The sequence below is a fragment of the Vicugna pacos genome, chromosome 31 (assembly GCF_048564905.1).
Source record: "Vicugna pacos chromosome 31, VicPac4, whole genome shotgun sequence".
NCBI lineage: Eukaryota > Metazoa > Chordata > Mammalia > Artiodactyla > Camelidae > Vicugna > Vicugna pacos.
The window spans coordinates 10,109,563-10,126,240 of NC_133017.1; the positions used below are offsets into that span (position 1 = coordinate 10,109,563).

Consider the following 16,678-nt stretch of genomic DNA (forward strand, 5'->3'; position numbering starts at 1 on the left):
GGCCTGGGGGGCCGATCACGTCACCAACCTGGGTCCAAGCGGGCTGGCTGGGATGTGGAGAACCGGGGCAGGGCCCTGCTGCCCGAGGTGGCGCCCATGCCCTAGGGTGTGTCTCTTGCCTCCCGGGTGACTGAGATGACCAAGGTCCCAGTCTGATCAGGCAGCAGACGGTCGAGTGGGGCAGAAGCAGGAGTGGTCCTGGCCAGGCAGGGCTCTGAGACCTGCGGGCCGGGCCGGCTGCCGGTCACTGTCATTGCAGAGCCAGACACCGCAGGATCCGGGGAACCAGGACACTCATGCCAGCTCCCCAAGTGAGGGGCTGGTGTGCCACACTGCGGAAGGCCAGCACAGGCTCCGGAAGAGTCTGGGTATGAAGGGCTCCCCACCACCACAGCCTCCTGCCCAGACATCGCCCAGGTCTCTCCCCAGGATCTTGCCTGCAGCTCCTGAAGAGCCTGCTGCTCCTGCTCATCTAGCCGCTCCTGAAGAGCCTGCCGCTCCTGCTGATCTTGCCGCTCTTGAACAACCTGCAGCTCCTGAAGAGCCTGCCTCTCCTCCTGATCTAGCCGCTCCTGAAGAGCCCGCCGCTCCTGAAGAGTCCACGGCTCCTGAAGAGCCTGCCGCTCCTGAAGAGCCCACCGATCCTGAAGAGCCTGACGCTCCTGCTGATCTAGCTGCTCCTGAAGAGCCCGCCATTCCTGCTGATCTAGCCGCTTCTGAAGAGCCCGCCATTCCTGCTGATCTAGCCACTCCTGAACAACCTGCTGTTCCTGCTGATCTAGCCGCTCCTGAAGAGCCTGCAGCTCCTGAAGAGCCTGCCATTCCTGAAGAGCCTGCAGCTCCTGAAGAGCCTGCCATTCCTGCTCATCTAGCCGCTCCTGAAGAGCCTGCAGCTCCTGAAGAGCCTGCCATTCCTGAAGAGCCCGCCGCTCCTGAAGAGCCTGCCGCTCCTGCTGATCTTGCCACTCCTGAAGAGCCTGCCGCTCCTGCTGATCTTGCTGCTCCTGAGAAGCCTGCAGTTCCTGCACCTGCACCTGGGCCACTGGGCAGTGGAGAACCATTTCAGGCATCATCACCCCCTAGGGCTCTGCCCCCTCTGCACCCTCCTACACCTTCTCCAAAATCCCACCATAAATCCCCTCCCCTACCCGAAGTTGACTTCCCTACCCCTGAATTTGCTTTTGTTTTGTTTTTCTTTAGTTTAGTTTATTTGTTTTACATCATTTATGGCATCCTGTATTTTTCCATTTTCCACTTCCTTTAATAAAATACAGATTTTTTTCCCTTTTAAATTGTGCATTTCAGGAACATTAAGTGCATTCCCATGCTGTCCGACCATCACTACCATGTAGTTTTATGCTCTTTACGCTATTTATGCCCGTGAAGTACATCCCACCACGGCCTCAAACCCCTCATCTGGACACTCCTGGGCATGCACACTCCTGGGCCTACACAATCCTGGATCTGTACACTCCTGGGCCTTCCCTGGCATGGGCCTTCTCTGGCCCTGGCTTGCACACTACTGGGCCTGCACACTCCTGGATTGCACACTCATGGGCCTGCACACTCCAGGACATGCACAATCTTGAGCCTGAACACACCTGGGCCTGTGTACTCCTGATTTTGCACACTCCTGGGCCTGAACACTGCTGGGCCTGCACAGCCCTAGGCCTGTACAATTCTGGGCCTGCACACTCCTGTCTCTGCACACTCCGGAGTCTGCACACGCCTGGGCCTGCACACTCCTGGGCCTGTACACCCCTGGGCCTGCACCCTCCTTGGCCTGCACACTCCTCTGTCTGCACACAGCTGGGCCTGCAAACTTCAGGGCCTGCACTCTACTTGGCCTGCACACTACTGGGCCTGCTCCCTCCTATGCCTGCACACTCCTGGGCATGCACACTCCTGGGCCTGCCCTGTCCCTGGCACCAGCCTCCTTCACCCCAACGGTGCCACTCACACGGCTGCGGCGTCTAGCCAGGAGCCCCCAACCGAAACCCCTCCCGAGGGACACCCTTGCCGGCCCCCAGGGAAGCAGCGGGGCTCCTCTTACCTGCGAGGCGGAGACGTAGTCCAGCTGCAGCCTGACGTCCAGCTGCCGGGCGTGCAGGGCCAGCGTGCATGAGGGCAGCAGGATGGCCGTGATCGGCTGGAAGCTGCCCCCCGAGCCTCTACCGCCCCTTGGGGAAGAGGAGGAGGAAAATCCACGTCAGTGCCAAGAACACAGGACCCGTCCACAGAGGGCCCCTCAGGTGTGACAACCCCAGAGGCGCCCGCAGCCGACCTGGACTGAGAGCCACTTTTCTCGCGGAAGCTCAAGGACCTATGCTGAGCCTCCCTCTCCCTCCCTAAAGAGGGAAAACCCAGAGGCTTTCTAACTTTGCACTCACTGTCCATGTATCAGCCATGTCTAGTTTACCTGCACACTCCAGGGCCTGTACGCATCTATCCTTACACACTCCTTGCCTGCAAACTCCTGGGCCTCCTCCCTCCTGTACCTACACACTCCTGGGCCTGCACCACCCAGGGCCTGCCCTCTCCTGGGCCCGCACAATCCCTCGAGTGCACACTCAGGGCCTGCACACTCATGGGCCTTCCCTCTCCTGGGCCTGCCTCCAATTCGCCCGGCCCTCTCATGGACCTCCACACTCCTGGGCCTGCACACTCCAGAGCCTGTGTTCTCCTAGGCCCGCACACTCCTGGGACAGCACACACCTGGGCCTACACACTCCTGGACCTGCGCACACCTCGGCCTGCATGAACCTGGGCTTGTACACTCCTGGGCCTGTTACCACTTATGCCTGTGCACAGCTAGGCTTGTTCCCATCTGTGCCGGCACACTCCTGGGGCTACACACGGATTGAAATACACAGCCCTAGGCCTGTACAATACTGGGCCTGCACTCTCCTGTCTCTGCACACTCCGGTCTGCACACTCCTTGGCCTGCACACTCCTGAGCGTACTCCCTCCTGTGCCGGCACACTCCTAGGCATGTACACGCCTGGGCCTGCCCTCTGCTTGGTGGGTATGGTCATGGGACTCCCCATTCCTGCGCCTGAACACCCTTGGGCCTGCCCTTTCTTGGGCCTGCACACTCTGGGGCCTGACGTCCCCTGGTTCCAGACACTACAGGGACTGAACACTCCTGGGCCTGCACACTGCTGGGTATGCACAGCCGTGGGCCGCACACTCCTGTCTCTGCACACTCCGGTGTCTGCACACTCCTGGGCCTGTACACTCCTGGACCTGCCCTGGACTGGGCTTGCACCCTCCTGGGCCTGCACACTCCAAGGCCTGCACACTCCTGGGTCTGCACACTACTGGGGCTGCTCCCACTTGTGCCTGCACACTCCTGGGCCTGCACACTCCTTGCCCTGCACACTCCTGGGGGTGCACACTGCTTGGTCTGCACACTCCTGGGCCTGCACATTCCAGGGATTGTCCTCTCCAGGGTCTGCACATTCCTTGGCCTGCACCTTCCTTGTCCTGTGCACTCCTCTGTCTGCACACTCCTGGGCCTGCACACTCCTTGGCCTGCAAACTCCAGGGCCTGCACACACATGGGCCTGTACACTCCTGGGCCTGCCCTGGCCTGGGCCTGCGTATTCCTTTTCCTGCACACTCCGCTGTCTGCACACTCCTGGGCCTGCCCTCTCCTGGACCTACAAAATGTTGGGCCTGCACACACCTGGGCCTGTATACCCCTGGACCTGCACACACCTGTGACTGATCCCTCCTGTGTCTGCACACTCCAGGTCCTGCACACTCCTGGGACTTCCCTCTCCTGGGCCTGCCCCAAATTCGGCCGGCCCTCTTCTGGACCTGTACATCCTTGGGCCTTCACACTACTGGGCCTGCTCCCACTTGTGCCTGCACACACCTGGGCCTGCACACTCCTCGGCCTGTAGACTCCAGGATATGAACTCCCCTGTCTCTGCACACTCCGGTGTCTGCACACTCCTTGGCTTTCACACTCATTAGCCTACTACCACCTGTGCCTGCACACTACTGGGCCTGCTCCCACCTATGCCGACACACTTCTTCGCCTGTCCCTCCTGTGCCGTCACAATCCTAGGACTGCACACTCCTGTCTCTGCACACTCCAGTGTCTGCACACTCCTGGTCCTGCACACTCCTGGGCCTGTACACTCCTCTGTCTGCTCACTCCTGGGCCTGCCCTCTCCTGGGTCCGCACAAATCCTCGTGTGCACATTCCAGAGCCTGCAAACTCCTGGGCCTTCCCTCTCCTGGGCCTGCCCCCTATTCGGCCGGCCCTCTCCAGGACCTGCACATTCTTGGGCCTTCACACTACTGGGCCTGCTCCCACTTGTGCCTGCACACACCTGGCACTGCACACTCCTCGGCCTGCTCCCTCCTGTGCCTGCACACTCCTGGGCATGCACACTCCTGGGCCTGCACACTCCTGGATCTGTACACTCCTGGGCCTTCCCTGCATGGGCCTTCTCTGGCCTAGGCTTGCACACTGTTGGGCCCGCACACACCTGGATTGCACACTCATAGGCCTGCACACTCCAAGACATGCACAATGTTTAGCCTGAACACACCTGGGCCTGTATAATCCTGATTTTGCACACTCCTGGGCCTGAACACTGCTGGGCTGCACAGCCCAAGGCCTGTACAATCTTGGGCCTGCACAATCCTGTCTCTGCACACTGCGGAGTCTGCACACGCCTTGGCCTGCACACTCCTGGGCCTGTACACTCCAGGACCTACACCCTCCTTGGCCTGCACACACCTTTGTCTGCACACTCCTGGGCCTGCAATCTTCAGGACCTGCACACTCCTGGGACAGCAGACACCTGGGCCTTCATACTCCTGGACCTGCGAACACTCGGGCCTGCGTGAACCTGGGCTTGTACACTCCTGGGCCTGCAAACTTCAGGACCTGCACACTCCTGGAACAGCAGACACCTGGGCCTTCACACTCCTGGACCTGCGCACACTTGGACCTGCATAAACCTGGGCTTGTACACTCCTGGGCCTGCTCCCATCTATGCCTGCACACTCCTAGCCCTGTTCCCACCTGTGCCGGCACACTCCTGGGCCTGCACACTCCTGTCTCTGCACACTCCAGTGTCTGCACACTCCTGCTCCTGCACACTCCTGGACCTGTACACTCCTGGGCCTTCCCTGGCCTGGGCCTGCACCCTCCTTGGCCTGCACACTCCTCTGTCTGCACACTCCTGGGCCTGCACACTCCTGGACCTGCACAATGTTGGGCCTAAACACACCTGGGCCTGTACACTCCTGGACCTGCACACTCCTGTGACTGATCCCTCCTGTGTCTGCACACTCCTGGGCCTGCACACTGCTGGGCCTGCCCTCTCCTGGGCTCGCACAATCCCTCGTGTGCACACTCAAGGGCCTGCACACTCCAGGGCCTGTACGCATCTATCCTTACACACTCCTTGCCTGCAAACTCCTGGGCCTCCTCCCTCCTGTACCTACACACTCCTGGGCCTGCACAACCCAGGGCCTGCAGACTCCTGGGACTGCACACACCAGGGCATGCACTCTCCTGGACCTGTGCACACCTGGGCCTGCACGAACATTGGCCTGTACACTCCTGGGCTTCCACACTCCTGTACCTGCTCCCTCCTGTGACTACATACTCCTCGGCCTACAAACTCCTGGTCCTGAACACTCCTGGGCCTGAACACTATTGGCACTGCACACTCTTGGGACAGCACACTTCTGGCCCTGCACACTCCTGCGCCTTCCAATTCCTGGGCCTGCCCCCAATTCGGCCGGCCCTATCCTGCACCTGCACACTCTGGGCCTGCACACTACTGGGACTGCTCCCACTTGTGCCTGCACACACCTGGGTCTGCACACTCCTCGGTCTGCTGCCTCCTGTGCCTGCACACTCCTGGGCATGCACACGCCTGGGCCTGCCCTCTGCTTGGTGGGCACGGTCCTGGGACTCCCCATTCCTGCGCCTGAACACCCTTGGACCTGCCCTTTCTTGGGCCTGCACACTCTGGGGCCTGACGTCCCCTGGTTCTGCACAGTACAGGGGCTGCACACTCCTGGGCCTGCACACTGCTGGGTCTGCACAGCCCTGGGCCTGCACACTCCTGTCTCTGCACACTCCGGTGTCTGCACACTCCTGGGCCTGAACACTCCTGGACCTGCCCTGGACTGGGCCTGCACCCTCCTTTGCCTGCACACTCCACGGCCTGCACACTCCTGGGTCTGCACACTACTGGGGCTGCTCCCACATGTGCCTGCACACTCCTGGCCCTGCACACTCCTGGGGGTGCACACTGCTTGGTCTGCACAGTCCTGGGCCTGCACGTTCCAGGGATTGTCCTCTCCAGGGCCTGCACACTCCTGGGCCTGCACCCTCCTTGTCCTGCGCACTCCTCTGTCTGCACACTCCTACCCCTGCACACTCTTGGGCCTGCACACTACTGGGCCTGCTCCTACGTGTGCCTGCACACACCTGGGCCTGCACACCAGCCCTCTGTGGGGCCCTTCCTTTGCTGAGTCTGTGCATGAGCTCCCTGTGATGCCAGCCCACAGAGGTGACAGGTGCAGTAGGTGTTTGTGGTTCTAGAGACATGATGGCTCTCCTAGGAAGCCGGGTCCAGATGATCCCCACTGCGCCGATGGGGGATTGGGGAGACCCTGAGAAGCAGGTGGCTTGTCCAGGGTGACAGCACTGCTGGCGGGGGAGCCGGGTCTGAAGCCAGCTGTGTCATCAGAGCTGTGACCCTGGCTGCATCCAGGCCTCCCCAGGGCTATAGGAGGGGCCGAGTTGGTGTCACTGGGTGGACATGGCATGGGGTGGGAAGTGAGCCATCAACAGCCCAAAAAGGCCCTTGGGGAGCTTTGTGTAAGGAGGAAGCTTGGGGAAGGGGACCCCAGGAAGTGACCTCACTTCCCTGGCAACAGAGCCCAACACAACTTGGGACCCAGGTCACCAGGCACCCGCTGTGTAGAGAAGGACACTTCTCAACTGACTTGGCTGGTGAACTCAGCTCAGCTCAGACATGTTTTGTTGCATCCCAAGATCCCGAGGTCGCGGCCCGCGGAAAGCCCGCAGCAACGGCCTTTGCCAACAGTGCCGACAGTGGGTCGGGTCTCACCCCAGGCGCCTCTGGCCTTTTGGCCAGAGGGACCGAAAGGTAACACAGGGAGGCCCAGGGCAGGCCCGCCCAGGCCGGGCCACCACTCAGACCCCACCCGGGTGGCCCCACAGCCCCTTCCTGACTGGTGGCGGTGGGGCAGTCATGTTGGGGGGGTCCTGCCTCAAGCAAGAGCAGGCTGAGGAAGGGTCAGAGGCCTGGGGGGCCGATCACGTCACCAACCTGGGTCCAAGCGGGCTGGCTGGGATGTGGAGAACCGGGGCAGGGCCCTGCTGCCCGAGGTGGCGCCCATGCCCTAGGGTGTGTCTCTTGCCTCCCGGGTGACTGAGATGACCAAGGTCCCAGTCTGATCAGGCAGCAGACGGTCGAGTGGGGCAGAAGCAGGAGTGGTCCTGGCCAGGCAGGGCTCTGAGACCTGCGGGCCGGGCCGGCTGCCGGTCACTGTCATTGCAGAGCCAGACACCGCAGGATCCGGGGAACCAGGACACTCATGCCAGCTCCCCAAGTGAGGGGCTGGTGTGCCACACTGTGGAAGGCCAGCACAGGCTCCGGAAGAGTCTGGGTATGAAGGGCTCCCCACCACCACAGCCTCCTGCCCAGACATCGCCCAGGTCTCTCCCCAGGATCTTGCCTGCAGCTCCTGAAGAGCCTGCTGCTCCTGCTCATCTAGCCGCTCCTGAAGAGCCTGCCGCTCCTGCTGATCTTGCCGCTCTTGAACAACCTGCAGCTCCTGAAGAGCCTGCCTCTCCTCCTGATCTAGCCGCTCCTGAAGAGCCCGCCGCTCCTGAAGAGCCCACGGCTCCTGAAGAGCCTGCCGCTCCTGAAGAGCCCACCGATCCTGAAGAGCCTGACGCTCCTGCTGATCTAGCTGCTCCTGAAGAGCCCGCCATTCCTGCTGATCTAGCCGCTCCTGAGGAGCCTGCAGCTCCTGAAGAGCCTGCCATTCCTGAAGAGCCCGCCGCTCCTGAAGAGCCCGCCGCTCCTGAAGCGCCTGCCGTTCCTGCTGATCTAGCCGCTCCTGAAGAGCCCGCCATTCCTGCTGATCTAGCCACTCCTGAAGAACCTGCTGTTCCTGCTGATCTAGCCGCTCCTGAAGAGCCTGCAGCTCCTGAAGAGCCTGCCGCTCCTGCTGATCTTGCCACTCCTGAAGAGCCTGCCGCTCCTGAAGAGCCCACCGATCCTGAAGAGCCTGACGCTCCTGCTGATCTAGCTGCTCCTGAAGAGCCCGCCATTCCTGCTGATCTAGCTGCTCCTGAAGAGCCCGCCATTCCTGCTGATCTAGCCGCTCCTGAAGAGCCCGCCATTCCTGCTGATCTAGCCGCTCCTGAGGAGCCTGCAGCTCCTGAAGAGCCTGCCATTCCTGAAGAGCCTGCAGCTCCTGAAGAGCCTGCCATTCCTGCTCATCTAGCCGCTCCTGAAGAGCCTGCAGCTCCTGAAGAGCCTGCCATTCCTGAAGAGCCCGCCGCTCCTGAAGAGCCTGCCGCTCCTGCTGATCTTGCCACTCCTGAAGAGCCTGCCGCTCCTGCTGATCTTGCTGCTCCTGAGAAGCCTGCAGTTCCTGCACCTGCACCTGGGCCGCTGGGCAGTGGAGAACCATTTCAGGCATCATCACCCCCTAGGGCTCTGCCCCCTCTGCACCCTCCTACACCTTCTCCAAAATCCCACCATAAATCCCCTCCCCTACCCGAAGTTGACTTCCCTACCCCTGAATTTGCTTTTGTTTTGTTTTTCTTTAGTTTAGTTTATTTGTTTTACATCATTTATGGCATCCTGTATTTTTCCATTTTCCACTTCCTTTAATAAAATACAGATTTTTTTCCCTTTTAAATTGTGCATTTCAGGAACATTAAGTGCATTCCCATGCTGTCCGACCATCACTACCATGTAGTTTTATGCTCTTTACGCTATTTATGCCCGTGAAGTACATCCCACCACGGCCTCAAACCCCTCATCTGGGCACTCCTGGGCATGCACACTCCTGGGCCTACACAATCCTGGATCTGTACACTCCTGGGCCTTCCCTGGCATGGGCCTTCTCTGGCCCTGGCTTGCACACTACTGGGCCTGCACACTCCTGGATTGCACACTCATGGGCCTGCACACTCCAGGACATGCACAATCTTGAGCCTGAACACACCTGGGCCTGTGTACTCCTGATTTTGCACACTCCTGGGCCTGAACACTGCTGGGCCTGCACAGCCCTAGGCCTGTACAATTCTGGGCCTGCACACTCCTGTCTCTGCACACTCCGGAGTCTGCACACGCCTGGGCCTGCACACTCCTGGGCCTGTACACCCCTGGGCCTGCACCCTCCTTGGCCTGCACACTCCTCTGTCTGCACACAGCTGGGCCTGCAAACTTCAGGGCCTGCACTCTACTTGGCCTGCACACTACTGGGCCTGCTCCCTCCTATGCCTGCACACTCCTGGGCATGCACACTCCTGGGCCTGCACACTCCTGGGCCTGCCCTGTCCCTGGCACCAGCCTCCTTCACCCCAACGGTGCCACTCACACGGCTGCGGCGTCTAGCCAGGAGCCCCCAACCGAAACCCCTCCCGAGGGACACCCTTGCCGGCCCCCAGGGAAGCAGCGGGGCTCCTCTTACCTGCGAGGCGGAGACGTAGTCCAGCTGCAGCCTGACGTCCAGCTGCCGGGCGTGCAGGGCCAGCGTGCATGAGGGCAGCAGGATGGCCGTGATCGGCTGGAAGCTGCCCCCCGAGCCTCTACCGCCCCTTGGGGAAGAGGAGGAGGAAAATCCACGTCAGTGCCAAGAACACAGGACCCGTCCACAGAGGGCCCCTCAGGTGTGACAACCCCAGAGGCGCCCGCAGCCGACCTGGACTGAGAGCCACTTTTCTCGCGGAAGCTCAAGGACCTATGCTGAGCCTCCCTCTCCCTCCCTAAAGAGGGAAAACCCAGAGGCTTTCTAACTTTGCACTCACTGTCCATGTATCAGCCATGTCTAGTTTACCTGCACACTCCAGGGCCTGTACGCATCTATCCTTACACACTCCTTGCCTGCAAACTCCTGGGCCTCCTCCCTCCTGTACCTACACACTCCTGGGCCTGCACCACCCAGGGCCTGCCCTCTCCTGGGCCCGCACAATCCCTCGAGTGCACACTCAGGGCCTGCACACTCATGGGCCTTCCCTCTCCTGGGCCTGCCTCCAATTCGCCCGGCCCTCTCATGGACCTCCACACTCCTGGGCCTGCACACTCCAGAGCCTGTGTTCTCCTAGGCCCGCACACTCCTGGGACAGCACACACCTGGGCCTACACACTCCTGGACCTGCGCACACCTCGGCCTGCATGAACCTGGGCTTGTACACTCCTGGGCCTGTTACCACTTATGCCTGTGCACAGCTAGGCTTGTTCCCATCTGTGCCGGCACACTCCTGGGGCTACACACGGATTGAAATACACAGCCCTAGGCCTGTACAATACTGGGCCTGCACTCTCCTGTCTCTGCACACTCCGGTCTGCACACTCCTTGGCCTGCACACTCCTGAGCGTACTCCCTCCTGTGCCGGCACACTCCTAGGCATGTACACGCCTGGGCCTGCCCTCTGCTTGGTGGGTATGGTCATGGGACTCCCCATTCCTGCGCCTGAACACCCTTGGGCCTGCCCTTTCTTGGGCCTGCACACTCTGGGGCCTGACGTCCCCTGGTTCCAGACACTACAGGGACTGAACACTCCTGGGCCTGCACACTGCTGGGTATGCACAGCCGTGGGCCGCACACTCCTGTCTCTGCACACTCCGGTGTCTGCACACTCCTGGGCCTGTACACTCCTGGACCTGCCCTGGACTGGGCTTGCACCCTCCTGGGCCTGCACACTCCAAGGCCTGCACACTCCTGGGTCTGCACACTACTGGGGCTGCTCCCACTTGTGCCTGCACACTCCTGGGCCTGCACACTCCTTGCCCTGCACACTCCTGGGGGTGCACACTGCTTGGTCTGCACACTCCTGGGCCTGCACATTCCAGGGATTGTCCTCTCCAGGGTCTGCACATTCCTTGGCCTGCACCTTCCTTGTCCTGTGCACTCCTCTGTCTGCACACTCCTGGGCCTGCACACTCCTTGGCCTGCAAACTCCAGGGCCTGCACACACATGGGCCTGTACACTCCTGGGCCTGCCCTGGCCTGGGCCTGCGTATTCCTTTTCCTGCACACTCCGCTGTCTGCACACTCCTGGGCCTGCCCTCTCCTGGACCTACAAAATGTTGGGCCTGCACACACCTGGGCCTGTATACCCCTGGACCTGCACACACCTGTGACTGATCCCTCCTGTGTCTGCACACTCCAGGTCCTGCACACTCCTGGGACTTCCCTCTCCTGGGCCTGCCCCAAATTCGGCCGGCCCTCTTCTGGACCTGTACATCCTTGGGCCTTCACACTACTGGGCCTGCTCCCACTTGTGCCTGCACACACCTGGGCCTGCACACTCCTCGGCCTGTAGACTCCAGGATATGAACTCCCCTGTCTCTGCACACTCCGGTGTCTGCACACTCCTTGGCTTTCACACTCATTAGCCTACTACCACCTGTGCCTGCACACTACTGGGCCTGCTCCCACCTATGCCGACACACTTCTTCGCCTGTCCCTCCTGTGCCGTCACAATCCTAGGACTGCACACTCCTGTCTCTGCACACTCCAGTGTCTGCACACTCCTGGTCCTGCACACTCCTGGGCCTGTACACTCCTCTGTCTGCTCACTCCTGGGCCTGCCCTCTCCTGGGTCCGCACAAATCCTCGTGTGCACATTCCAGAGCCTGCAAACTCCTGGGCCTTCCCTCTCCTGGGCCTGCCCCCTATTCGGCCGGCCCTCTCCAGGACCTGCACATTCTTGGGCCTTCACACTACTGGGCCTGCTCCCACTTGTGCCTGCACACACCTGGCACTGCACACTCCTCGGCCTGCTCCCTCCTGTGCCTGCACACTCCTGGGCATGCACACTCCTGGGCCTGCACACTCCTGGATCTGTACACTCCTGGGCCTTCCCTGCATGGGCCTTCTCTGGCCTAGGCTTGCACACTGTTGGGCCCGCACACACCTGGATTGCACACTCATAGGCCTGCACACTCCAAGACATGCACAATGTTTAGCCTGAACACACCTGGGCCTGTATAATCCTGATTTTGCACACTCCTGGGCCTGAACACTGCTGGGCTGCACAGCCCAAGGCCTGTACAATCTTGGGCCTGCACAATCCTGTCTCTGCACACTGCGGAGTCTGCACACGCCTTGGCCTGCACACTCCTGGGCCTGTACACTCCAGGACCTACACCCTCCTTGGCCTGCACACACCTTTGTCTGCACACTCCTGGGCCTGCAATCTTCAGGACCTGCACACTCCTGGGACAGCAGACACCTGGGCCTTCATACTCCTGGACCTGCGAACACTCGGGCCTGCGTGAACCTGGGCTTGTACACTCCTGGGCCTGCAAACTTCAGGACCTGCACACTCCTGGAACAGCAGACACCTGGGCCTTCACACTCCTGGACCTGCGCACACTTGGACCTGCATAAACCTGGGCTTGTACACTCCTGGGCCTGCTCCCATCTATGCCTGCACACTCCTAGCCCTGTTCCCACCTGTGCCGGCACACTCCTGGGCCTGCACACTCCTGTCTCTGCACACTCCAGTGTCTGCACACTCCTGCTCCTGCACACTCCTGGACCTGTACACTCCTGGGCCTTCCCTGGCCTGGGCCTGCACCCTCCTTGGCCTGCACACTCCTCTGTCTGCACACTCCTGGGCCTGCACACTCCTGGACCTGCACAATGTTGGGCCTAAACACACCTGGGCCTGTACACTCCTGGACCTGCACACTCCTGTGACTGATCCCTCCTGTGTCTGCACACTCCTGGGCCTGCACACTGCTGGGCCTGCCCTCTCCTGGGCTCGCACAATCCCTCGTGTGCACACTCAAGGGCCTGCACACTCCAGGGCCTGTACGCATCTATCCTTACACACTCCTTGCCTGCAAACTCCTGGGCCTCCTCCCTCCTGTACCTACACACTCCTGGGCCTGCACAACCCAGGGCCTGCAGACTCCTGGGACTGCACACACCAGGGCATGCACTCTCCTGGACCTGTGCACACCTGGGCCTGCACGAACATTGGCCTGTACACTCCTGGGCTTCCACACTCCTGTACCTGCTCCCTCCTGTGACTACATACTCCTCGGCCTACAAACTCCTGGTCCTGAACACTCCTGGGCCTGAACACTATTGGCACTGCACACTCTTGGGACAGCACACTTCTGGCCCTGCACACTCCTGCGCCTTCCAATTCCTGGGCCTGCCCCCAATTCGGCCGGCCCTATCCTGCACCTGCACACTCTGGGCCTGCACACTACTGGGACTGCTCCCACTTGTGCCTGCACACACCTGGGTCTGCACACTCCTCGGTCTGCTGCCTCCTGTGCCTGCACACTCCTGGGCATGCACACGCCTGGGCCTGCCCTCTGCTTGGTGGGCACGGTCCTGGGACTCCCCATTCCTGCGCCTGAACACCCTTGGACCTGCCCTTTCTTGGGCCTGCACACTCTGGGGCCTGACGTCCCCTGGTTCTGCACAGTACAGGGGCTGCACACTCCTGGGCCTGCACACTGCTGGGTCTGCACAGCCCTGGGCCTGCACACTCCTGTCTCTGCACACTCCGGTGTCTGCACACTCCTGGGCCTGAACACTCCTGGACCTGCCCTGGACTGGGCCTGCACCCTCCTTTGCCTGCACACTCCACGGCCTGCACACTCCTGGGTCTGCACACTACTGGGGCTGCTCCCACATGTGCCTGCACACTCCTGGCCCTGCACACTCCTGGGGGTGCACACTGCTTGGTCTGCACAGTCCTGGGCCTGCACGTTCCAGGGATTGTCCTCTCCAGGGCCTGCACACTCCTGGGCCTGCACCCTCCTTGTCCTGCGCACTCCTCTGTCTGCACACTCCTACCCCTGCACACTCTTGGGCCTGCACACTACTGGGCCTGCTCCTACGTGTGCCTGCACACACCTGGGCCTGCACACCAGCCCTCTGTGGGGCCCTTCCTTTGCTGAGTCTGTGCATGAGCTCCCTGTGATGCCAGCCCACAGAGGTGACAGGTGCAGTAGGTGTTTGTGGTTCTAGAGACATGATGGCTCTCCTAGGAAGCCGGGTCCAGATGATCCCCACTGCGCCGATGGGGGATTGGGGAGACCCTGAGAAGCAGGTGGCTTGTCCAGGGTGACAGCACTGCTGGCGGGGGAGCCGGGTCTGAAGCCAGCTGTGTCATCAGAGCTGTGACCCTGGCTGCATCCAGGCCTCCCCAGGGCTATAGGAGGGGCCGAGTTGGTGTCACTGGGTGGACATGGCATGGGGTGGGAAGTGAGCCATCAACAGCCCAAAAAGGCCCTTGGGGAGCTTTGTGTAAGGAGGAAGCTTGGGGAAGGGGACCCCAGGAAGTGACCTCACTTCCCTGGCAACAGAGCCCAACACAACTTGGGACCCAGGTCACCAGGCACCCGCTGTGTAGAGAAGGACACTTCTCAACTGACTTGGCTGGTGAACTCAGCTCAGCTCAGACATGTTTTGTTGCATCCCAAGATCCCGAGGTCGCGGCCCGCGGAAAGCCCGCAGCAACGGCCTTTGCCAACAGTGCCGACAGTGGGTCGGGTCTCACCCCAGGCGCCTCTGGCCTTTTGGCCAGAGGGACCGAAAGGTAACACAGGGAGGCCCAGGGCAGGCCCGCCCAGGCCGGGCCACCACTCAGACCCCACCCGGGTGGCCCCACAGCCCCTTCCTGACTGGTGGCGGTGGGGCAGTCATGTTGGGGGGGTCCTGCCTCAAGCAAGAGCAGGCTGAGGAAGGGTCAGAGGCCTGGGGGGCCGATCACGTCACCAACCTGGGTCCAAGCGGGCTGGCTGGGATGTGGAGAACCGGGGCAGGGCCCTGCTGCCCGAGGTGGCGCCCATGCCCTAGGGTGTGTCTCTTGCCTCCCGGGTGACTGAGATGACCAAGGTCCCAGTCTGATCAGGCAGCAGACGGTCGAGTGGGGCAGAAGCAGGAGTGGTCCTGGCCAGGCAGGGCTCTGAGACCTGCGGGCCGGGCCGGCTGCCGGTCACTGTCATTGCAGAGCCAGACACCGCAGGATCCAGGGAACCAGGACACTCATGCCAGCTCCCCAAGTGAGGGGCTGGTGTGCCACACTGTGGAAGGCCAGCACAGGCTCCGGAAGAGTCTGGGTATGAAGGGCTCCCCACCACCACAGCCTCCTGCCCAGACATCGCCCAGGTCTCTCCCCAGGATCTTGCCTGCAGCTCCTGAAGAGCCTGCTGCTCCTGCTCATCTAGCCGCTCCTGAAGAGCCTGCCGCTCCTGCTGATCTTGCCGCTCTTGAACAACCTGCAGCTCCTGAAGAGCCTGCCTCTCCTCCTGATCTAGCCGCTCCTGAAGAGCCCGCCGCTCCTGAAGAGCCCACGGCTCCTGAAGAGCCTGCCGCTCCTGAAGAGCCCACCGATCCTGAAGAGCCTGACGCTCCTGCTGATCTAGCTGCTCCTGAAGAGCCCGCCATTCCTGCTGATCTAGCCGCTCCTGAGGAGCCTGCAGCTCCTGAAGAGCCTGCCATTCCTGAAGAGCCCGCCGCTCCTGAAGAGCCCGCCGCTCCTGAAGCGCCTGCCGTTCCTGCTGATCTAGCCGCTCCTGAAGAGCCCGCCATTCCTGCTGATCTAGCCACTCCTGAAGAACCTGCTGTTCCTGCTGATCTAGCCGCTCCTGAAGAGCCTGCAGCTCCTGAAGAGCCTGCCGCTCCTGCTGATCTTGCCACTCCTGAAGAGCCTGCCGCTCCTGAAGAGCCCACCGATCCTGAAGAGCCTGACGCTCCTGCTGATCTAGCTGCTCCTGAAGAGCCCGCCATTCCTGCTGATCTAGCTGCTCCTGAAGAGCCCGCCATTCCTGCTGATCTAGCCGCTCCTGAAGAGCCCGCCATTCCTGCTGATCTAGCCGCTCCTGAGGAGCCTGCAGCTCCTGAAGAGCCTGCCATTCCTGAAGAGCCTGCAGCTCCTGAAGAGCCTGCCATTCCTGCTCATCTAGCCGCTCCTGAAGAGCCTGCAGCTCCTGAAGAGCCTGCCATTCCTGAAGAGCCCGCCGCTCCTGAAGAGCCTGCCGCTCCTGCTGATCTTGCCACTCCTGAAGAGCCTGCCGCTCCTGCTGATCTTGCTGCTCCTGAGAAGCCTGCAGTTCCTGCACCTGCACCTGGGCCGCTGGGCAGTGGAGAACCATTTCAGGCATCATCACCCCCTAGGGCTCTGCCCCCTCTGCACCCTCCTACACCTTCTCCAAAATCCCACCATAAATCCCCTCCCCTACCCGAAGTTGACTTCCCTACCCCTGAATTTGCTTTTGTTTTGTTTTTCTTTAGTTTAGTTTATTTGTTTTACATCATTTATGGCATCCTGTATTTTTCCATTTTCCACTTCCTTTAATAAAATACAGATTTTTTTCCCTTTTAAATTGTGCATTTCAGGAACATTAAGTGCATTCCCATGCTGTCCGACCATCACTACCATGTAGTTTTATGCTCTTTA

At 61.0% G+C, this 16,678-nt stretch overlaps 2 protein-coding genes across 3 annotated transcripts in view; both read right to left on the bottom strand.

Moving 5' to 3' along the window:
• Positions 1-15,191, bottom strand: LOC140690627 (uncharacterized). Of its 2 annotated transcripts, XM_072952507.1 has the most exons (5): positions 14,999-15,191; positions 7,744-8,690; positions 7,335-7,527; positions 2,054-2,180; positions 1-221 (listed from the first exon to the last, which is right to left on the bottom strand). In XM_072952507.1, the coding sequence occupies exons 1-3, from the start codon at positions 15,066-15,068 to the stop codon at positions 7,408-7,410; spliced, it is 1,137 nt and encodes a 378-aa protein (XP_072808608.1). In that variant the 5' UTR covers positions 15,069-15,191; the 3' UTR covers positions 1-221; positions 2,054-2,180; positions 7,335-7,407. The 2 variants fall into 2 exon arrangements, with proteins under 2 accessions (XP_072808608.1, XP_072808606.1); XM_072952505.1 differs by lacking the exons at positions 1-221; positions 2,054-2,180 and having other exon boundaries at positions 7,132-8,690.
• The window catches only part of LOC140690635 (uncharacterized), a 26,791-nt gene continuing 24,913 nt past the window's right edge, over positions 14,801-16,678 (bottom strand). The window contains exons 4-5 of the mRNA XM_072952520.1: positions 15,408-16,354; positions 14,801-15,191 (exon numbers count right to left, since the gene is read on the bottom strand). Coding sequence (XP_072808621.1) covers positions 15,072-15,191; positions 15,408-16,354 — 1,067 coding nt within the window. The 3' untranslated portion in view covers positions 14,801-15,071. The remainder of the gene's footprint in view (positions 15,192-15,407; positions 16,355-16,678) is intronic.

Coding starts and splice junctions, on each gene's coding strand:
- LOC140690627 (XM_072952505.1), bottom strand. CDS start 15,068: ATGGGCGCCACCTCGGGCAGCAGGGCCCTGCCCCGGTTCTCCACATCC. Junction 8,691..14,998: donor GCCAGCCCGCTTGGACCCAG/GTTGGTGACGTG, acceptor TCCACTGCCCAG/CGGCCCAGGTGCAGGTGCAG.